Here is a 22,697-nt window from a genome sequence, read left to right on the forward strand (position 1 = left end):
TTATAACCTCTTATAAGATGTGGCCCAGTGATTTTTGACATTTTTTTTTTTGTTTTTCCTTTATAAAGGCATTCTACTAGAAATGTCTTATAAGAGGCATGATTTCTGTAAGTACCAAAATTGGATCTACTACAATTTTGTAAGTCTTGTAAGTTGGAAAAAGACACAAACGCCCTAAACACACTACCCTTTGCCCTCGTTCTCTTCTGCCTTCTCTAAAAACTCATTTCTTCCCAACCCAAGCCGCAACACCCATTGCCTCAATTTCTGCTCCACCGTACGCGCGCTGGTGCTGCTCCACCGTGCGCTCACTGCTGCTGCTCCACCGTGCGCTCGCTGCTGCTGCTGCTGCCACCAATCACGAGCTCATTTCTATTGTTGCTGCCACCGTAAGTATCTCTAGATCACCACTTGTTTTCTTTTCGTGGTGTTAAGATTAATTTCAACAATCCTATCGAGGTAGTGAATGATAAGATTGGGTTTTGGTTAATTTCTATCAGCTATCTTAATATATGATAAGATTCATTTCTGTCTGTGAAGATCATTTTGCACACGGTAGTGAAGAACACTTCAGCTGTTACCTTAATATATGTCAGCCCTCAGTGGTTCGGTTAAAGCTTAAACTTCATAGTGACGTTGGAAAGCACTGGTTTTCATCTGAAAATGAAATCAGCCCACAATTATCATTTTGCTTTTGTAGATGGCTGGATTTGACAAATAGAAATATATTTTGTTGCTAGTTTCTTGATCCTATTATGATATTTGAAATAGTATGAGTTTATCCACTTCATTTATATCCACTTCAGTGAAGTTGGGTTTTGGTTCTTTTTGGAAATGGTAATTTGGGTATTGTTTATTTGATGTGTATTGAAGATAAATAATTGTTGGCTTGCCTTGAATGTGTCCTGTAAGTTTCCGCAATTGTTGGCTTGCATTGGTGTACTCATTTTCCTGCATTCTGTTATCCAGTCATAGACATTTTTTTAACAGGGAGAAACAACAATATTTTGGTATCCAGTCATAGCCTGCAACATTTTACTGATATAAACAGACAATAGCTTTGTAGCTTCAGCATCATTTTAACTTGAGAAGTCCCTGATGAACTGCTTGTTTATCCTAAGTGCCTTTACTCTTGTGGATGTGTAATTGCTTAGAGAGAAGATTCTTAAAAGTGGAGTCTGCTCATTGTGCAAGCAAACACATTGCCAAGTGTCTTGTCAACATAAGCTGCCACCAATGTGTCTTTTGTACTCCTCAGCATACTGAGAAGCTCCTGCAACCTAATATTTGCTAGTCATCCTCACTCAAGTGACAAGGCTGGAGCCAGCATGCCGGTCTGCTAGAGCTATTTGTTCATGGAAATGTCAGTGACTAGATTGTGAAACGCGGGCAGCCTCAGATTTCTTAACAAATTGTTTATTAAAGTAGGCACATGCCGGCATTAAGATTTTAATTTATAGTGGCATATATAAATTTTAGGGAAGACAATAGGTTGGACTTGTACGTAAGATCCAAGTTGGTATAATATTCCAGTTGGATTTACGATTTGTATCAATATATTCCTAATATAATATGCTGAATAATTTAATTGGATTGATATGTAAATCCAGTACATAATGAAAATGCCTGATAAGTTGATTTGTGTAGTAATGGTGTTGAATTTTTTTAGCAAGCCGTGATTAATAAATTAACCTTTTTTGGATTCAAATTTATAAGGCAGTCTAAATTTGGTTTCTACTTTCTATAGATACAAGTATAGTGTAAAAGAGGTGTTGGGCTGGCTGGGACGAGCTTAACAAAAATACCAACATGAGCCCTATTCCGGTGGCTCGGTTATGCTTATAAACTAATGCTTATAAATAAGCAGTTATTTCGTTTATGCATTATTATTTAGATTTTCTAAGTGCTGAAATAATCTAATGAACTGTTTTTCTTTTTTGTTTTTTTTTAAGGTACTTGCTTGTTTACATTAGAACATATATATCATGGCTAATAATGTCGACAATAATGACCGAGGGCAATAATCGGGTAGTAATCTTGAGAGTAGCGCGGCCAAGGTTCACCATGTATTTACCAATGTCCCTGGATTAGCTCAAGCTTTCCTAGACTTGTGTTTGGAAGAAGTTACGAAAGAGGTTACCAAGGTTCATCCCTAAAACCTATTAGTTTGGAAAACGCGTAAAGGGATACCTTGAATGATAAGTTTAAGTTAAACCTTGAGCAAAAGGCTTTCAAAAATAGGTGGGATGCGCAGAAAAAGAAGTATGTGGCTTGGAGGAATTGTGTTGGCAAGAGTGGTGGAGGAATCAATTTTGCACTTGGGAGTATTAATTGGCCAGAAGAAGTTTGGGCTGATGTTCTTCAGGCAAGTGCTATTATATTGCATAATTTGTTTTGTAGTAATTCAAATTTGTTTTTATTTTTATGTTAATTATGTTATTGAATTATTTTGTTTGGTCCAAATTAATATAGAGGAACCCGACTGCAATAATCTATAAGAAGAAGCCTCTGAGTAATGCAGAAGAGTTGTACAAGTTGTTTGAGGGCACTTTGGCGACGGGGGATGCTGCTTATGCTACTGGGGAGGTTGGGTTGCCAGATGATCATGTAGTGATTGATGACGATGATTCAAATATGGTGAATGATGATACCATTCCAATTCCAGACCCAGATGTGGAGGTAACTGATTCTTATTGGGATAATGTACACATCAATATACTCCTCTGTTAGCGACAACCTAGCACCCCCACTTTGAACAAGGTGGAACTAGTAGTGTTGCTAGTGATGGTTCAAAAAAGAGAGAAAGAAGGTAGTTGATGAAGAGGAATCGATGGTGTGCAAGAGTTAATTGGTGTAGTGAAGAATCTAGTGACACATATGGAGCTTGAAAGGATTGAAGTGAAGAAGAACATGGAGTCCTATTCTATGTCTATATGCATGGGTATTCAATTATCTAAAAGAAAATGAGCGGATGACTATGGATGTGTATATGGGTGCAATGGTGAAACTTGCTGCAAATAAGGAGTTTAGGAAAGCCTTAGTTGAATTGGAGGATATGGAGGATAAGAAGATTTTTCTCACGCGGGATTGGTTAGCATGGGGGTTTAACTTGGTGGGGATGTTTTAAAACATACTTTCGGCCTACTTTTTTTATTATGTTGTAATGTGATACTTAATTAGCTATGCATATGACAATGCATTATCATTTAAGTGGTTATGAAATCTACTTTTTTTATTATGTTGTAATGTGATATTTAATTAGTTATGCATATGACAATGCATTATCATTTAAGTGGTTATGAAATTAGACGTGAATTGGTACTATGTAATGGTATGCAAAGCAGGGTTATATTTGTCAAATAACCATCTATAAGATGTTGTATGTTTGTTTTTTCTTTTTCTGCAAGTGCTTATAAGAGGAACTTAAAATAAAAAACAAACCAGTTTATAAGACCCACTTATAAGACCCTCTTATAAGACCATGTCTTATAAGACCCTCTTATAACTTAAACCAAAAAAACAAATAGGCCCTAACATAATCACATGTATTCGGTTGGAAATTTTGACAAATTGGGCTGCTCACACTCACCTAACATAATCATTTCGTCACTTTTCATTGGAAAATTCGACATGTGTTGTTGGTAAGATTAGTAGGACTCATAAGCCCGCCAACATATACTCGGCCCAAGCCCGACTCGATAATGAAGAACATTTGGCCCATTCTTCAGTTGAAAAGCACGTGCTAGGTAGGACCCACTGGAGTGAATCTCACGTGTGGAACAGTAAAGCCCCAACACAACATTCCAAAATTCTGTCTACACACTTTTTGAAGTTGAGAGTTTGTCCAAGTTGTGAACTAAAGTACAAATCCCACTCATCCAACCTGTCCCAAAAACAAAAAAGTGTACCTCATTATATATAGATTCCTCTCACAACTCCACACACCAAACTTTTACCCATCCCCAAAACTAAAACAAAAAAAATCGAACCCAGATCCAACCCAAAATGAGAATTTAACGACACTCAAAAAAAATATGAAGGGTCTATTACGAAAAATGATTCCCATACCACAAACCCATTCAATCCCAGACGAGGAGGAAGAGGGAGAATACTCATTTGCAACTGAATATGTGGGCCCACCAGTGAATTACGAGCTACTACCAAAAGCAGTTCCAATTGACATGAAAAAAATCCCCACCGCAACAATATCTTCTTCTGGTAACACTAATTTATTAACTGTAGTTCAACCAATAGAGAAACGTCAAATTATTGATTTACCCTCACCCAAGTCAGTTATTACTAGTGGAGTGGAGGGAGATGATGGTAATTGTAGGTTATTATTAAGTGGGATTAGTAGTTCTAGTTCATTAGGTTTTTCTAATAGTTTACATGACCAGTCTTGTGAATTTTCAGAAGTTATTGATAGTTCCGGCGCGTTAGAAGAATTAGAATCTAGTAGAGTTAGTTCTAGCTCTGAAAGATTAGGATTAGGATTAGGATTAGGATTAGGATTAGGATTAGGGGTATGTAATAATACTAGTATTGGTGACGAACAGTCTTGTGAGATTGGAAGGCTTGTTGATAATTTGGATTGTTTAGAAGAGTGTAAAGAGAGTTTGGACTATGGGGTTACTACGCAAGATTGGGGTTCGGACGAGTTGGCATTGGGGTTTTGTAAGGTTGAGGATTTTGGTAATGTATCTGAACGACATTTTAAGAAGACTGCGATTGTGACTTTCCGTGATGTGGAATCAAGAAGTGTGGGTCATGAGGATGTTAGTAGTGTTGTTGATGAGGAGAGTGTGAGTGAAGGGAAGGAAGTTGAAGTGAAAGGAAAGAAGGGGTCGTGTTATAGGTGCTTAAAGGGGAGTAGGTTTACGGATAAGGAAGTTTGCATTGTTTGTAATGCAAAGTATTGTAGTTCTTGTGTTTTGAGAGCAATGGGTTCAATGCCGGAAGGAAGGAAATGTGTTCCTTGTATTGGGTATCCTATTGATGAGTCAAAGAGAGGAAGTTTGGGTAAATGTTCTCGAATGCTGAAACGGTTGCTTAGTGAGTTGGAAATTGGGCAGATAATGGAAGCGGAGAAGTTATGCGAAGCGAATCAGTTGCAGGCGGAGAATATTTATGTTAATGGTCTTCAATTATGTCAAGACGAGTTGAATTTACTGCAAGGCTGTGCGAACCCTCCATCAAAGTTAAAACCAGGACGATACTGGTATGATAAAGTATCTGGTCTTTGGGGAAAGGTGAATGCAAGATCCATAGTGATTGTTTTTTGTTTAATTTTTTAGTGTTACTGTATAGTCACGGTGCCTGATAATTGTAGCTAAAATTTTCAGGAAGGACAGAAGCCCTACAAAGTTGTTAGTGCCCACCTGAATGTTGGTGGTCCTATCTTGCCCAATGCTAGTAATGGAAACACACAGGTTTTTGTAAACAACAGGGAAATTACAAAGGTGGAGCTACGGATGCTTCAGGTTTTGTGTCTCCACACAGTTGGTTTTCCTTAAAATGTTCATACAGTGTACTTTTAAAATTCACTTGAACAATTTATCTATTTTTACTACAGTTGGCTGGTGTCCAGTGTGCTGGGAACCCTCACTTTTGGGTGAATGAAGACGGATCATATCAGGAAGAAGGACAGAAGAATATAAAAGGGAATCTGTGGAGCAAGGTATGCTCTGCATGAGGAAGTGGATCCTTTTATCTGCTTCTGCTTTCTTCACCAGACGTATTTATGTTTTCTTTGTGTTGTTCAGGCTGGAATGAAGTTGGTTTGTTCAGTTTTGTCGCTGCCATATCCTTCTAAGGTTGCAAATGCTAATGGAGACGAGGTGAATGATGTGCTTGGTAGAGCTCTCCCTGACTACCTTGACAAGCGAACACTTCAGAAGATTTTGTTGGTTGGATACAAGGGCTCTGGGACCAGTACTATATTTAAACAGGTATTACCTAGTATGAGCAAACCCTTTAGCTTTACAGCTTTACTCATTTCTCTCGATTTTCCAGCTATTAATTTAAAAATAATATCAAATAGTGTCCCTTCTAAATGCTATTTAAGAGTGTTTTTTCTTTTTTCAGTTGTATCCTTTTTCTTTTCCTTAGGTAGTTTGTATACCTTATGACCTTATCCTTATTTTTTTTTCATCGTTCAACTTGTGATCATTCTTCTCTTTTATGAAATGCCTGGATCGTCTTGGGAGGAAGAAACACACTGGAATTCTGAGACACTTCACTGAAATAATTTTTTTTTCTAGCTCTACTTCTTAAGTCTTAGGAGGAATGTATTGCTAATCCATAGAACTAATGAATAATACTAGTATCGCTACTCAAGTTTTGCTACACTAGAGAAGTTTGTACTGCATGAATTTCTGCTAACTTAAAGAAGCTGATTCAGTAAGTCACACGCTTATTTCAGGCGAAGATTTTGTATAAAGCTATCCCTTTCTCAAATGACGAGCGTGAGAATATCAAGTTGGTGATTCAGACTAATGTATATCATTATCTGGGTATACTCCTTGAGGGGCGTGAACGTTTTGAAGATGAAAGTTTAAGTCAAATGAAGCAAAGGCAACTTCTCGATGAATCTGGTGCTATTGGTATGATTTCTACTAGCATGTCGGTTATAATTTTAGTTTCGTCCTCTCTATGTGTGTGGGTATGTATTTGTGTGTCCTTTAAACAGATCGAACATTGTAAAGGATAACCTGCAAGGTTCGCCAGTTAAGTTTGCTGGCTGTTATTACACCAGGGCAATTCTAGGTTAATATCTGTACATTTTAATTTATATTTTAAGACCTAAGAACTTTCAGGTCAGTTTAAACGACCATTACTGTCAGTTACAAATCTTTTTTGGTGCACGTGCCTCCACCATTAGTGAGACAGTGAGACCAAAAGGCCTATAGTGGTTTTATAACTTCAAATGGTGTTCTATTATAAGTACCCTACTGTTATAATGGAGAAACAAATAACTTTCATATTTTTGATAGGCATGGTTATAAGCTTATAATTGATAATAGCAACAGTTGTAAATTTCAAAACGTACATATGGTTCCCTAAACACCTATTCGGCTATTCATAAAAGGAAGAAAACAAAAAACAGAAAGAGGATGGAATCATGAATATAGAAATAACAAGGATAAAAGGATGTTAAAAAGTGATACTTGAAACTTCGTATTTTTTCTCTTTATCCAAAGTTTTCCGATCGAAAAAAAAGAAAAAAAATGTTACCTAAGGTTGATTATTGCACACTCTGTTATAACATTGGGTTGCTAAAACTTAAGGACCTACATTTATAGAATCTTTTGTGAAACTTAAAAAAAAGCTTGTACCTGGGATTCTGTGAAATTGATGAAGTATTATTTTTTTATAGATTTAAAAAAAACAAAAAAAACATCATCAATTTCAGCGGTACTAATTGGTGAATATAATCTACTAATTAAAGCGCCTAATGTCTTACATGTATTAAGTGTATTAGAGCTTCCTTAAACAAAACTTATATGTAAATTAGATAAACTTTTGGAGGGGCATTGTGGATGAATGGAACGAGTTTGTCCTAGGTATCACCTATACACCTGACACGGCGAGTTTATTTCCATTTGGAAAGACATTTTGGTAGGAAAAGTAACACTGAAATAGCAATTTAGTGACATATTTGTGTTGGCCACGAACAAAAAAGCATTGATGTAGGGGGAACAAAAAGTGGGTTGGAAGGTGACCATAAATAGAGGTTTAATGGATTGAGAAATTGATTCCTATGAGTCACTTTTTCTACAATTTATCAAGAGGGAAAAATGTCTGAGGAGGCAGATAGAAGGAATTGAGTGTCAAACAATAAAGAAGAGTTCTCGGTGTGGTCTTTCTACCATGTTTTGGCTAGAGAGTATGCTTTGCACAATCTAGAAGGCGGAGGGATATCATAAATCTCCTTACAAGAAAATATGGATGGATTTGATTATCTTTAAAGTGGCTTTCTTTTGTTGGCTTCTGTCTTGGAGAGTTAAAGTCATTGACTTATGGAGCTCCACTATGTTTTCGCACTTTGCAAAGTGAGGAGAATGTGGATCATCTCCTACTTACTTGTGCCTTTTTGAAGGATATTTGGTAAATTTTCTTCTAATATCAAAGAAGCACTATGTAAAACTTGTACCGCTACGCTTTCTAACAAGACTTTATGGATTGTGGAATGCTGCCTTAGAGCTATTGTTTGAAACTTGTGGAAGGAGAGGAACACATGGATATATGAGCAACTAAAAAAAGACATTCACAAAGTAGTGAAAGGGATAAATGAGGAGTTAAATAATTGGGTATGTGCTAATCATGTTTCAAAGGGTTGACCTATAAAGACTTAATTTATGATTGGGATACCCTTGTACTATAAAAGGGCTTGTAACCGAGTAAAGGGGATTTTCTTGAGCATTGCGTAGCTCCTTGCTATGTAGCCTATTACTTTTAATACTATAATATCATATTCATGAATTGAATTGAATTGAATTTTGGCGAAAGAAAATTGTTGATTAGATAAGTTCATTCGTTTGTGCTTATTGTTTACGAACAAGGTGGTACAGATCTATGGGTTGTGGTGCAATCCAGGTTTCTAATGTTGTGACAGACCATGTCGAAACCCACATTCAATGAAATCCCTGTGTCTGTAATTTTAAGGTTTTTTGTTGTGTTTTTTGGAAAACGTTTTGGGGTTAAGGCAGACCCTAGCTGTATTGCCTGTATTCAGTAGACCAATGCGTGAAGCTTACTGCTTAGGATCCTCCTTAAGAGTATGATCAGTGTTGTAGAAATCGGTAAAAACCGCGAGTTGACTCTAGAGTTAACTCGAACCGCATAGAAAGTGAGTCGACTCGTTGGCAAAACCGGAAATTGTCAAAACTGCATTAAATGGCATGCAGTTTGTCTAAAAGTCGGAAATCTTGATTTTAAACTTAAACCTTAAGGTTTGTATGTGATAATTTAAATGGAGAGAGAGATCTGGAGGCTGCCTCTTCTAGATCTAAATGAGTAGATAGGGTTTAGTTAAATATATGGGTTAAACAATGAAAGGTGCAAATAAACATTAACTGGAAGACCCAAATTCTAAATTTACCCGTGAGTCGGTAGGGTTTTCTTGCTTAACTTTCGGTCTTCTACTAAAAAACTGTGCGGCCCCTAGTCAACTCCCATATTCATTATACTACTTGAAAATGAAAAAAAGGAATAAAAAAGCATGCCCTTTATTCTCTTTGCCCTTATAGAAATCTTCACTTAGCAGTTAGTCATTTTCAACTCATGCAAGGCAAAGAGAAAGTTTCTGGTTCTCTTCTTTCCCTCTTCTAAACGTCTACAATATACAACCAAACTTAGTTATAGGTTTCTAAGCTTGCATAGGTTTCTAATCATACATATATTATTTGAAGTCTAAAATACTTAGAGAAAAAATCTTACAATTTATGATCCAGCTTAAGATTTAATCTAACTCTTAAACTCTACGGTTTAAGGTACGATTTATGATACTACAACATTGAGTGTGATGATTAGAGAGGTTCAGTTACAATGAAAGTAGCTTTCCCTCATGGAGGTTCATTTGACTTGCCACCTAATCCACACACACCAGATTATGAGTAGATTATGAGTGATAAAATACGTATACATCAATTTAACCCCAATGGTTTGCTTTTTTTCCCAATTCATATTACATCACCATGCGGCTGAAGAGTTGTCATACGGCAAGTCTTTTGCTGCATTAATTTAAATATGTATTCTTAATGGCGATATCGTAAATAATGTAATGTATTTCACTTGCAACCACGATAAGTCTCTAGCCACATGGTGGGCAAAAATGACCAACACTCGGAAGTCACTCACCTGGTCATATTTGAGGATGAAGTAAGGGGTGAGTGGAGGTTTTTGAGAGATGAGTGGACCGTTAGGGACTTAGAGGTGTCTCCAAAAATGGTCCACTTTATTTGACTTATGAATGAACCATTTGGGATGCTCTTAGGGTAATTATAGGTTACTATTGAGTGGAATTAGTACTTCTAGTTCATTAGGATTTTTAGTAGTTTGCATGATCAGTCTTGTGATTTTCCTGAAGTTATTGATACTTCTAGTGCCTTGGTTATTCTGAATGATCTTGAATGTTTGCACGAATTGTCTAGTCAGAGTTAGTAGTAGCGAGTTAGTAGTAGCTCTGAAAGATTAGGATTAGAATTAGAATTATGGTTAGGTACTTCTAGCAATAATATTGATCAATCTCGTGTGATCAGTAGATTGGATTGTTTAGAGGAGTGTAAAGAAAGCTTGGATTATTAAAAGAGGGGACTCCTCAAAATTGGGTGGGGGTGTCGATTAGGGGTGGAATTTGAGCCGAGTAGCTTGGGCTCGGCTCGGGCTTGGTTTGTTTAAGCTCGGCTCAAGCTCGTTCATTTAACTAAATGAGCCAAGCTTGAGCCTATATTATAGCTCGCTTAATAAATGAGTAGGATGAAGCTCGGTTCGATAAGCTCAAATACCATCATCACAGTGTAAAATAGCCGAGCTACTTGGGCTTGGCTCGGGCTCTTTCATATAATATATGAGCCAAGTTTGAGCCTATATTAAAGCTTGTTTAAATAAACGAGCTGAGCCTATATTAAAGCTTGTTTAAATAAACGAGCTGAGCCTAGTGAAGCTCGGCTCGATTAGCTCGAATTCCACCCCTATAGTGTCGATTGAGTCGGGATTGAGCTCGAAAGCATTGCCATAGGAGGAATTTTCATGGAAGCTTGAGGATTGCGGTAATGTATCCGAACGACATGTTAAAAAAACTGTGGTTGTGACTTTACATGATATTGAATCGAGAAGTATTGGTCACGAGGAATTTAGTCTTGTAGAGGAGAAAAGTATGAGTGAAGGGAAGGAAGTTGAACTGAAAGGAAAGAAGTTGTGTTACTGGTGCTCAAAAGGAAATAGGTTTACTGCCAAGGAAGTTTGCATTCTTTGCAATGCAAAGCGTTGAGATGTTTAGTATGGTCTCGCATGAATGTTTAAAGCCTCACAATATAGTTTAAATGATCTTGGGCCTCTCCACTCTTCACCAATTGGTTTTGAGTTGGATGCTCCAATGTTTAAGAGTCAAATACAATAATAGCCTTGGCCCCAGAAGGCCCGTTTTCTTCACGTAACGCAGGTATGTTGCCCAAGAGTTTGGCTCAATTAACGCCTTGTGTGAGGGGGGTGTGTTGATATGTTTATTATATTCCCACATGGGATGTTTAAAGCATTACAATATAGTTTAATTGTACCCGGGCTTCTCCACTCATCACCAATTGGTTGAGTTGGATGCTCCAATGTTTAGGACAAAGTGTTGCAGTTATTGTGTTCTGAGAGCAATGGGTTCAATGCCAGATGGAACGAAATGTGTTCCTTGTATTATTAGAGTAGAATGGTCATTCAACTTATGTACTAGCAAAGGCATATAAAGTCCTGCATCAGTAAGGAAATTTCCATGTGGCATATGTGCCATAAATTGTTGGTGCTGTATTTTTCTTTAGCCCTAGAAAATGATTACTTTTCCAGCATATGTACTGTGGAGCTTTTTTTTTCCGCTAAGTCAGCAGTTTTAGTTTTATAAATGAAAAGAGTGGGGAGAGAGAGTATACAAACAGACTGTGTAGTCTAGGGAAGTGCTTTATTTAGTTGCTTTTCCGAGTGTTCAAAAACTCAAATTATTGCCAAGCTAACTTGACACTACAAGAGTGATCTTAGTCAGTAGAACTATAGTAGTTAGTATCAGCCTATCAGGTAATTCCCACCTTCTAAGGACTTCAACTAACTCAACTGTCGGTGTACTAGCTTTATGCCTAGCTGCTCCATCTGCTACCATGTTGTTGCTTCTGTTTTGATTTGCCTTTTTCCTTGCTGCTTTAATTTTTCTAAACCTCTCACATTCCAAAAAGTAATCTTCATCGGGTTGAAGATTATGCCGTACCTTGTGAGGAACCACTTTCTTGTGTTTGCTTTTAATTGTTTTGAGCATCTCTTGTAATGTTGAAGATCTTTCTCCTTCAACTTGAGGTGTCCATTTCTTACTAATTTGTTGTGCTTCACTTATGATTTGTACTCGAGATTTAGTTTCATAAACCACTGTCACTCCAAATCCACTTGAATCTGCTTCCCTTCCCTCTTGGATAGTCAACACTTTAACAAATGGAGTTGGGGTTAACCATATTCTGTGGAGAAGAACACCGTTGTTTTTTTTTGTTACATAGCTAAAGATGGTTTTAAGGACCAGAAACATCAAATGTTATATATTTTCTGCTTAATACTTGTGCTTATCGATAAGGACAACTTATTTGCTTCTTATCATGTGAAGCACGTCATTATATGCATGATATCTAGCAAATCATTTTTTTTTCTCATTTTTAATTAGATATTTTCCCTAGCAGAGATTATTGAGCAAGAGTTTATTTTACTGATGCATTGCTTATGTTATGGAACAATGAGAGTCTAAAAGCAAAATCTTGTAAACAACAGGGGTTCCAGGCGAAGGAGACAGTAAAACTATCTACTCCATTAGCCCAAGGCTGAAATCATTCTCTGATTGGCTTCTCAAAGTCATGTTATCAGGCAATTTGGAAGCCATTTTCCCAGCAGCTACTCGTGAATATGCACCATTAGTTGAGGAATTGTGGAAGAATGCTGCCATTAAGGCCACATTTGATCGAAGAACTGAGCTACAAATGCTTCCTGGAATTGCAAGTTACTTCTTAGAGCGGGTAATATTCCACTAGATGATACCCACACACACACACACACACACACTCTCTCTCTGTTTTAGCTTCTTAAAGAAGGGATTTTTTTTCCCTTTGATCTTTAAAGTAATAATTTATTAATAAGCACTGATCAAAGAGTTGGCATCCCACAACATGCATGAGAGAGGGACTCATACTTTAAGAGGGAAAACTTACAAAAAGATACAGCCATAGAATAAATAAAAAAAAATAGCAGAATGTGCTCCTCACTTGGCATTAGTGGCTTGATGAACCGCACCCTCGGTGGATGCCCGCCCAGTTGAAAAGTCACTCATGAAATTGATGCATTTTTTTCACCAGAACTTGGGTAATGTCACAGAAGCAAAATTGTCCTTTTCCAGCTTATCCATATTTTGGGTACAATCCTTGAAAATACCCAAATTATCATTCGGTAGTTTCCATATGAGCCAGCAGGCAACCTAGGGCATAGCTTCCTAAAGCACTGTGTTTGTGCTTGGTGAAGATGGAAAGACCTCCTGCATGTTGCTTGTTTTGGACTTTTGGTTATAGTCATCGTTGAAATTACCTAGTTTTCTTTCAGTGATTATGGCCCAAGGACAAAGCCCAATAATAATTTCGCCCCAAGTCCACCTTGATTTTTAATTTCGAATTTAAGGAAAACCGGGCAGATGTCATCACACGTCATCGTTTTTTACTTATAATTTCGGCTCAAGGACAAACCGAGCTGACGTCATCATATGTAAATTCAAATTTACATATGAAAATGTAAATTTACATAGTATTTTACATATGAAAATTTAAATTTGCATTGCTGACGTCAGCCCGTGTTATTGGTCTTAAGGCGAAATTAAAATTCAAGTGGACTTTTGGTGAATTTTTTTGGAAAATTGGGCTGTCGGCCCAGTTACTTTGTTTTTTCTTTCACCATAGTTGGTTGTTTGAGGGCCTCTATTTTCTTTTCAAGTGGATCTTTTTGTCCTCTACATGGTTTTTAAGGATCGTTTGCAAATCATCCAAAGCCCATATATAGAGATCACGCAACTTTCCTACATCGAGACATCCATTTCTAGGGTTCATATACAAACCCAAGTCACCAAGTATTGCATATGTGGAGTATGATGCGTACACAGGAAACAGCTGAGTTACCATAAAAAAATAAACACTCATCTTTCAGGTTTGTACACAACTTATTCAAGGACCCTAGATAGTGATTACAGACCGTACCAGCAATAAGACGTTAAGACAAGGTCAACTGGCATCTACCATTGAGTTTTTGGTTGATTTATGGTCAATATGATGTGCTATCATAGACAAGTACTGTATCCTGCCTATATCTTACATGATATATGTCCATAGTCGCTCCATTACATGCTTCATATAAGGGCATTTAGAGCTTTCGTAATCATCATTTGAACAAAAAAACCGCTTACCATAATCTTAAGAAGTTTTCAAAAGATTTGAATTTAAAAGAACTGAAAAAATTTGCAAATAAAAAATAAGAAAAGAAATAACGCATCAATGGCTAACAAGTACCAACTATAGTAAATTTTTAGTATTCAATATTAATGTGGTACTGCAAAGACCGCTGTGATCACCTAAAGTGAGTTATTATACCTGCATGCTATTGTGTTACCATTCTAAACACCTTGGTTGCTATTAAATTCAACCATCATCTAGTAGTCCCTAGCTTCTGCCACATTTATATTCTTGGCCGTGTGGAGAGAAGTTGCATTGCTTACTGAATCACTTTAAAGCTATCTAGGGCAAGGATCCCTGATTTAGAAGAATTTTGACAGTATTGATTAAATTGTTAAATCCCATTGGCATTTTCAAAATCTAGAATATAGTTGGACCCTTTTAGTTTGAATTTGGCATTATCCCTATTCCTGTCTTGAGTTGTGACTCTGAAACAGTTATAGAGTGAGGTGACGACGAGCCTTCTAGGGGCGCACGTGGAATTATGGATCTAGTGTTGATGTATTTTGTAATTTTCCTTTTCACATCTTCATTATTTGAAATTTGGTCGGTTTGTTACTGCAAGTTGTCTGGAAGCTTAAATGTGTTCTCTCTGCAGGTTGCTGATATATCAAGGACGGACTACGAGCCATCCAATTCGGACATCTTATTTGCTGAGGGTATCACTTCATCCAATGGCCTCTCATGCGTTGACTTCTCTTTCCCACAGTCGACAAATGATGGCATCATTGATGCCGCTGATCAGAATGAGTCATTTCTTAGGTTGGTGCGCATATTCTACTGAAGTCAAATTCCTATGCTGCTAGAATTCACTCGAATAGAACTCACAAAAAGAAAACGTTCACCTTGATAGTAATTAGGTTGTCATGGTATCCCCATCCTTCCCTTAATCCCATGTGAATGGGGTGGGCCACATCATTTCTCGTTTCCCAAACTTTTCTGTTACAAGCCATCTTACCCATAGCGGTTAAGTATTCAGTAATCGAGTCTCATTAAAAATGAATAAATGAAAGGAAAAAAAAAGGGTGAGGGACGTGAGCTTGTGCATGCATTGAGAATGTTAATTGAACAAGTTAGGTTAAGTCTTGTGGTTAGTACAAACATGTAAACTTATCTACTATTCTACTGTGTGCAAGCATGTGTGGGAGTAGTAAGTGCGTCTAATGGACTTCGTGGAAAAGAGTTTACCCTAGTCGCCATGCAAAGTGAGGTACCACCAGAAGATATCTGAGACCCTTGATGAATCTATCTGGATACCTTTTTTTTTTTTTCCAATAATACAAAATAGTCCAGCGGTTCTGGATAATGGTTGGGTACTTTGGTGCTATATTCATCCTCTAAGGACAAGTTTTTCGGTCACTAACAAGCCATTTTTGGCTTTCCAAACCTTGATTTGCTTCATATGATTGGTACAGCTCAGTGCCTAGCTGAAACTACTGCTCTGTGTCAGAAAATGGAGAAGATTAGAGGAGTCACTAATTTATGAGAACTGAATCTATATGCCAGGGGCGAGTGGATGACATTTTTATTTTCTTCTTCATTTTTTTGGCCGATAAAACAATATTTTTTATTCCAAGTTACATGGACACCATTTTCTAAAAATAATCGGATTCCGATACGTGTCCACTTATCTGTGTCGGATATGACAGATGCACATATTGTTTGTATATACCTCAGTTTTTTGTATTTCGCCGTGCTGGACACTTCGTATCCGTGTCAGACAAGGATAAACTTACCCATTTTTTTGCTAAGTCAGCAGGATTAATTATATATAAATAAAAGAGAGGGAGGAGACTACAAGAGTGATCTTAGTCAGTGAATCTATAATAGCTAGTATCATGCAATTCCCATCTTCTGACAGTGAGGACTTCCTTCTACTATTTCAGCTGTCGTGGTTGGTGCAGTAGCTGCATCTACTGCAATGTTGTTACAGCTTTGCTCTGCCTTTGTTCCATCTAGGACCCCTTCCTACTGCTTTGTTTAAGATTGCGTCGTAACTGGTGCTCTGGAAGCACCAACAACCACTTTCTTCTTTTAGCTTTTAATTGATCTGAGCATCTCTTGTAGTGTTCGAGATTTTACACCTTCAACTTGATCTGCCCATTTCTTACTTGTATGTTGTGCTTTATTTATGACTTGTACTTGAGATTGAGTTTCATATACCGCTTCCACTCCATCTCCATTTGAATCTGCTTCCCTTTCCTGTTCTTGGGTGATCAGCACTTCAAAGTTGTTAACAACTGTCATAGGAGTACTAGGACTTCTGGTAGGAGTATTGTTAACATTGTCTTGAATAAGGATAACCGTAACCGTGTCAATGTAACTTAGATTTTATTAAAAAAGTGTCATAGAAAATGTCACACTAGAATCCATATTTCAGTCATACTACATCACTTTGATTTGTCCTAGTATGTGTTGAACCGTCATAGGAGTACTAGAACTTCTGGTAGGAGTATTGTTAACATTGTCTTGAATAAGGATAAACATATCCGTGTCAATGTAACTTACATTTTATTAAAAAAGTGTCTTAGAAAATGTCACACTAGAATCCATATTTCAATCATACTACATCACTTTGACTTGTCCTAGTATGTGTTGATTTTGAATATCCTTGACATCTGATTGCTTTGTCCTTGCAGGTACCAACTCATCAGAGTACATGCTAGAGGTCTCGGAGAAAGTTGCAAGTGGCTAGAGATGTTTGAAGATGTGCGTGCTGTTATCTTCTGTGTTTCCTTGAGTGATTATGATGAACTCTGTGATAATGGAAATGGTGCTGGGACAAACAAAATGTTGGCGAGTAGGACTCTGTTTGAGAACATCATCACCCATCCCATCTTTGAACAGATGGACTTTCTCCTTATACTAAACAAATTTGATCTGTTTGAGAAAAAGATTGAACAGATCCCACTCAATCAATGTGAATGGTTTAATGACTTCAATCCTTTGACGAGCCGTTATCGCTCCAACAAGAGTGCTAACAGTACATCGCTGGCACAGCAAGCCTTTCACTACATTGCTGTCAAGTTCAAGAGACATTTCTCTTCTATCACTGGACGTAAGCTTTATGTATCACTGGTGAATGGATTGGAGCACGGAACTGTTGATGAAGCTCTAAGATATGCAAGGGAGATTCTGAAATGGGATGAAGAGAGAGCCTACTTCAGCTCCAGCGAATTCTCTATCTACAGCACTGAGGCAAGCACCTCTGTCTGATGTCTAATGTAATGCTTGTAAATATATCATTTTTTGTTGTTTATTTTTTCTGTGTACTTGAAAGCATCGTGTTAACCTGTTTCATCAACTTTGTTTCTTTTTCTTGTACACGTGTAAAGTATACGAAAAGAATTGATTACTATCGATTTTTATGCAAGGATCTAACTTCTTGGTGTTGATCTATTTCGTGTACTGCCATTCTTCATCCCATGCTAGGTACAGAGCCAGCTCCACCTTTGGTAATCTTCTAACCCAAATGCACATAATACTTCAATCATCATTTATCCTTTCTGTGACTTTTTGAAAGTCATAAAAAGTTTGCGTAGATGGTTTTTTCTTTGTCTGTTGAAGTTTGACATTTCTTTGTCATACAAATGTTATCAACGGAACGATGTGCGTTAGTAATACATTTTGATGTACTAGGGACCCAGACAACCTCCAGTCCGCTTCTTGGGATAAAGAAGACAAATAAATTAACGTATTTAAAATGAAATGAAGAAGCAAAAAACTCTCATTTAGTTCTAAGGAAAAAAAACAGTATTCTTAAGCCCAGTCATGCAACATGGTGGAACTGTAGAAGTAATCTTGCGTTCTGTGTTTCGTGTACCACATTCTCTATGCTCTTAAATCCTAATATAAGTAACAATGCAAACCGATGAAGTGCTCAATGTGAAAGCCTACGAGAGTGCTTTCCCTTCAATATGGTTCTTTGGTTTGAGCTCCGACCAGTAAATCTCTCACTTCTGTTACCGATGGAGTCAAAGTTCAGAGCCAAGGGAACCATTTGTTTTCCTCCTTCTAGTATTCGAAGGACCTAGGAAGTCAAAATTGAAATAACAATATTAGAAGGGGTGTGCCAATGTCGGACGATAATTCTTGAAGACAAGTGAATTGAGAACAAATATTAGATTGACAACTAAAACATTACTGAAAGGGGCAAGGTAATAGACCTTAGACATGGGAGGTCTAGAGGCAGGTTCTCTACGGAGACATAAAAAGGCAGCACTTGCCATGGCTTGTAGTTGGTGTGAGCAGCACTGTAGTTCGTCTGGGTCCAAGCATGGATCCACTAATTTAAGGTTAATTACCTGGGTTTGGCCTTGTTGTTCTAGTTCCAATAGAAGGTGGTTCCATTCAGCTGGGAACTGCCGCTTATTATGGAGGGCTATAGCAGCTGTCTTTCTTCCAGTGATCAGCTCTTTAAGCACCAGTCCAAATGCATAAATATCAGCTTTTTCCGTAATATTTTCATCCTCCATATTCTCCGGCGGAAGATACCTGCATGCGTGATTGTTTTATTATAGGGACCCTTTATTATATCCTTACTGTAAACTGGTAAGTAGTAGTACTGTTCAAAATCAAATCTTTCATCTATATTAGTTTCTAGGATTTTTATAATCAATTTGATTGCAGAGGGGGATCGTGGGGATTGGATTAGCAGAGAAGTAATTGATAAGATTGGTGGAAAAATCTTACCTTAAAGCTCTGCCATTACGTTGCTCTGCTCGTAGATCGTGTTCAGATTGCCACTTAGTGACTCCAAAATCTCCAACCTAAGAGATACACCAAATGATTATCGAGGTCATACCCTATAATCAAGTTGTGTTAGAGGATTATGCTTTTCTAGTTCCATAGAGCTATTATGAAACACTGTCAACAGATGTGACTTTCTTCTCACAACTTCTAATGCCAAAACAGATGTGAGAATATGTACCTGCGGTTCAAAATCATGTGTGAGGAGAATATTGTTAGGTCGCACGTCTCTATGTACAATGCATCCCACCCTACAATCTTCATGAAGATATCGTAAACCTCGTGCTGTGCCAATTGCTATCTTTACCCGTGAGTCCCAATCTAAAGTGTTTCTCCTCCTTCCTAGAAGACACATACAGTTATAAGCTGCATACAGACATGATACGCTGGACAAATACTATGCACATTTACACAATACGAGTTGATGAGATTACCGTACAAGTGGAAGTCTAGTGAGCCATTGCACACGTACTCGTATACGAGTAATCTCTTTTCACCTTCTACACAGAATCCAATCAGCATCACGACATTCCTGTGCTGCGCACAGCTCAAAATGCCCACCTCCCTGCAGAACTCAGCATCCCCTAAAGAGCCTGCTACATTCAAGTGTTTCACTGCCACAACTTGGCCATCTCTCAGTACTCCTCGATGAACAGATCCTAAACCGCTTTCTGCCAAGCTATTTGCCTTCGAAAATCTGTCTGTGGCCTCCTCAAGTTCTCTGTAGTCAAACCATCTTGGTGGTTTTCCAAATACTGGGGCCCTATTTTGACACAGTGAGCATAAAGGGGGAGGAGCTGGAGAACTTCTGTTTAAAGACACTACATCTCTTACATTAGAGTTGAAAACATGGTCCATCTGATTGGTTCGGTGTAACCATACTGGTTGGATCTTCACTTGTTGATCGATTTGAACAAACTTTTCAAGTAGGGTTCTAGATGTGGCATCTGGACTGACTTTATTTACTTTGTCAATGTGGTTTTGAGGAATCCAATAGACATTCCCTTGGATGCATTTCCGTGATGATGTTGGTTTTACGATGAGATGACCCCCTCCTACATCTGAGTCAAATGATTTAAACGAGTCATTGGAATTTCCTTCCTCGTGTATTGGTTTTGCCTTTTCTTTTTTGTGTCCCTCAAAGAGTGGGTTCTGTTCGCACACAAAGAATGGAGATGACTCAGCATCAGAACTTGATATGGAGGTGTCTTCAGTGGTAGTTCTTGTGAAAGGAGTTTTTACATCTTCAGGGCTACTAACAGGGGTCGAATGCTTGATCGTGCTATCTAAAGAATCTTCGATGTTGAATTCCCATATTGAAGGAGAAGATAAAGGTTGGAGATCGTTTGAGCTTCCCAGGTTTACTCTTAGAACTTTAGCTTGTGAACGTTTCATGACCACAATGTTGCAGTGGAGTTCCTCCAAGCAATGCTTCTCCTCCTCCTTCAATTGTCTGTGAAATACAAGAGAAGCAACATGATTGAACAATTCTATTCGACTTGGAAACTAGTTATATTACGGCTTATTCACCATCAAAGAACTTTGAGGCAACGCAAATTAAGATGTTTTAGACTTCGGCTCTCAACTTATCAAGTAACCTCTGTAGGTAACCCAAAAACTGCAGTGAGCTGAAATTTTACTTTATTACGAAAGAAAAAGAGGAAAAGTGTTACACTGTATATCATTACATGAAGAGATGGTTGAGGAAGTGGAAGGGCGAGAATGCCGAATCCAGGTTGGAAGTAGTTATTGAGCAAGTTACTGCTCTGAGTGTATTCAGTTTCGGAAATGGGATTTGGTAAATATGTCGTCCATTTCTTGTATTAGTGCAGCTTAAACATCACTAACTTGGATACAAAACGTATCGGGGAAATGGGATTCTAGGGACTCATGGAAACTTGACTAATAAATAAACTCAGGATGCTTGACATAATTATATATATTATGACTAAAATTATCGTAAATTTTGTCCAGAAAACCAAAAGTTTATGCCAATTTAGTTTCACTGATATTCGTATTTTACATTATGTTTAGAAGTCCTGAAATAAGCTGTGCAGGACTAGTGGTGATAAGCATATTGAGGAGATCATATTCAGAACGAAACAGTGGAATCTAAAGGATGTGGAAACTTTCCTAGAACCCCAGCAATAGGTTATTGTATGGGTCGCTTCGAAACATTATGTAAATCGAAATATTTATTATTTTGTATGTATATATTCTAGGAAAGAGCTTGTTGTTTATGTTATTTGCTGCGTTGTTTGTGCCTGCGGAAGTCATTTTATTCCATCCCAATCACTATAATGACGTGAAAACACTAGTTACACTACAAAGATCTAACTATAAGTTGTGGATCTCATCATTTCCTAGTATGAGATTTATGAAACAAAAAGGAAACTTGTTTATGTACTTGTCCAATACAACCCAGTTGGCTCCAGCTTTCTTAGATTCAGCTGCGACCACGCCAGCTGGTGATCCTGACACCACCTTAATCCTGACCCCAACCTACAAGCACCAATACCCTTCTTTCATCAGTATCTTAAACATAATCGAACCTGGCTGTCAGTAGAACTCATTTTGATCTCTTATAATTATGAAGATGTAACTCTCAGAAATAAATCAAATAATACATGTGTAGTTATGTTTGCTAAACTATGCACCTTTTAAAACCAAGATAATAATCTATCTCTAAGAAAATTGCAATCGAAAGCGTCAAATTACTATGGAACACCAACCAAGAGAATACGAAAATAGTGACCAAAGTTCCAATAGTCCTTTGTGCAGATAATCCAACCTCGTTTTGTGGACATTGTAAACATATAGTGTTAACGCCAAACAAGAGGGGAGCAATTGCAGTGGCAGAAGGAGCCTTTTAACTTTTAAGTATCAACAACGACCTAATTAAGTTTCAGATCAGATCAACTCGAGCATTAATCTATGTAATTCACATCTGACATCATTCTCAAGACCTCTTATCGAGAATGAAATACGTCCAATAATTCAAAATCACTGACACTTCACTGAAGAGGTTGGAATCCCAATATAGATATTCATTGACTTGAAAACAGTTAAAAAAAAAGCACATATTCTCATTGGTCCAATCATTCTTGGTAAAGTGTAAATAACCTGTGAGGAGTAAAAATGTACCTGGTTTTGGTCATGAAACTGAAGCACCATCTGAGAACAAGATTCAGAAATTTGATATATTTGGTCAGGAGGGGATCTCTCCCTGTGTTTGCTCGCGCAATCTGCACCAAATTTAGGAAAGTTCCATCGTCTCCTACCTATTATAATTTAGATTATATCCCATACATTACAAAGCAAAGTAGAACATAGAATCAGTAATTGTCCTATTACTAAATATACCTTACCTGATTTGCCATCGTCGGATAATACAGCGAGCAATGTTATGCAATCGCCTGGGCGAACGATATGAGTGAGAGCCCAAGCTAATGCCGTTTTCGACATCTCTTTCTTCTCTGCTCTGACTGCGACGACAACCTTATCTCTGGTGGTGCGTTCGGCATATTGGCTTCCATTAGGAATTCTTTCAGCGGTATGGCCCGAAGTTGATCGTATTTCGGGTACCATTGGATTTGTTAGAGGTAGTGGTCACCTGAAAAAGTATAGAAGTTCAATGAAATATACTCTGAAGTCTAACTACTTGTTTGAAACGTTATGCAAAGGGGCATGAAGCCATGTTCTACTCCAGTTATGGAGGTCTTAATT

The 22,697-nt window shown here is 37.7% G+C and overlaps 2 protein-coding genes and 1 long non-coding RNA gene across 5 annotated transcripts; 2 read left to right on the forward strand and 1 right to left on the reverse strand.

Annotated features, from left to right (window-relative positions):
- The first annotated feature begins 100 nt into the window (after window positions 1–100).
- LOC147496800 (uncharacterized) lies at window positions 101–3,235 on the forward strand. The gene is made up of 3 exons (XR_015194908.1): window positions 101–389; window positions 1,953–2,365; window positions 2,473–3,235. It is a non-coding gene; the product is annotated as an uncharacterized LOC147496800 (long non-coding RNA).
- A 633-nt stretch (window positions 3,236–3,868) lies between these two features.
- LOC147496801 (extra-large guanine nucleotide-binding protein 1-like) lies at window positions 3,869–17,619 on the forward strand. Its single transcript, XM_086559686.1, has 8 exons — window positions 3,869–5,249; window positions 5,343–5,480; window positions 5,573–5,677; window positions 5,763–5,948; window positions 6,422–6,602; window positions 12,508–12,749; window positions 14,821–14,984; window positions 16,862–17,619. Exons 1-8 carry the CDS (start codon window positions 4,035–4,037, stop codon window positions 17,436–17,438), a joined length of 2,808 nt encoding a protein of 935 aa, XP_086415812.1. The 5' UTR covers window positions 3,869–4,034; the 3' UTR covers window positions 17,439–17,619.
- A 292-nt stretch (window positions 17,620–17,911) lies between these two features.
- On the reverse strand, window positions 17,912–22,697 carry LOC147496802 (inactive protein kinase SELMODRAFT_444075-like). 3 transcript variants are annotated; one of them, XM_086559688.1, is made up of 8 exons: window positions 22,340–22,697; window positions 22,116–22,216; window positions 21,379–21,473; window positions 19,406–20,424; window positions 19,153–19,313; window positions 18,915–18,991; window positions 18,389–18,716; window positions 17,912–18,252 (listed from the first exon to the last, which is right to left on the reverse strand). In XM_086559688.1, the coding sequence occupies exons 1-8, from the start codon at window positions 22,557–22,559 to the stop codon at window positions 18,103–18,105; spliced, it is 2,151 nt and encodes a 716-aa protein (XP_086415814.1). In that variant the 5' UTR covers window positions 22,560–22,697; the 3' UTR covers window positions 17,912–18,102. The 3 variants fall into 3 exon arrangements, with proteins under 3 accessions (XP_086415814.1, XP_086415813.1, XP_086415815.1); XM_086559687.1 differs by having other exon boundaries at window positions 22,116–22,252; window positions 22,340–22,696; XM_086559689.1 differs by having other exon boundaries at window positions 22,116–22,252; window positions 22,335–22,472.

The sequence above is a fragment of the Coptis chinensis genome, chromosome 5 (genome assembly GCF_015680905.1).
Source record: "Coptis chinensis isolate HL-2020 chromosome 5, ASM1568090v1, whole genome shotgun sequence".
In the NCBI taxonomy this organism is placed as follows: domain Eukaryota; kingdom Viridiplantae; phylum Streptophyta; class Magnoliopsida; order Ranunculales; family Ranunculaceae; genus Coptis; species Coptis chinensis.

Coding starts and splice junctions, on each gene's coding strand:
- LOC147496801 (XM_086559686.1), top strand. CDS start 4,035: ATGAAGGGTCTATTACGAAAAATGATTCCCATACCACAAACCCATTCA. Junction 6,603..12,507: donor CGATGAATCTGGTGCTATTG/GTATGATTTCTA, acceptor TGTAAACAACAG/GGGTTCCAGGCGAAGGAGAC. Junction 12,750..14,820: donor CAAGTTACTTCTTAGAGCGG/GTAATATTCCAC, acceptor TTCTCTCTGCAG/GTTGCTGATATATCAAGGAC.
- LOC147496802 (XM_086559687.1), bottom strand. CDS start 22,559: ATGGTACCCGAAATACGATCAACTTCGGGCCATACCGCTGAAAGAATT. Junction 22,253..22,339: donor ATCCGACGATGGCAAATCAG/GTAAGGTATATT, acceptor AAATTATAATAG/GTAGGAGACGATGGAACTTT. Junction 18,253..18,388: donor CTAGACCTCCCATGTCTAAG/GTCTATTACCTT, acceptor TTGACTTCCTAG/GTCCTTCGAATACTAGAAGG.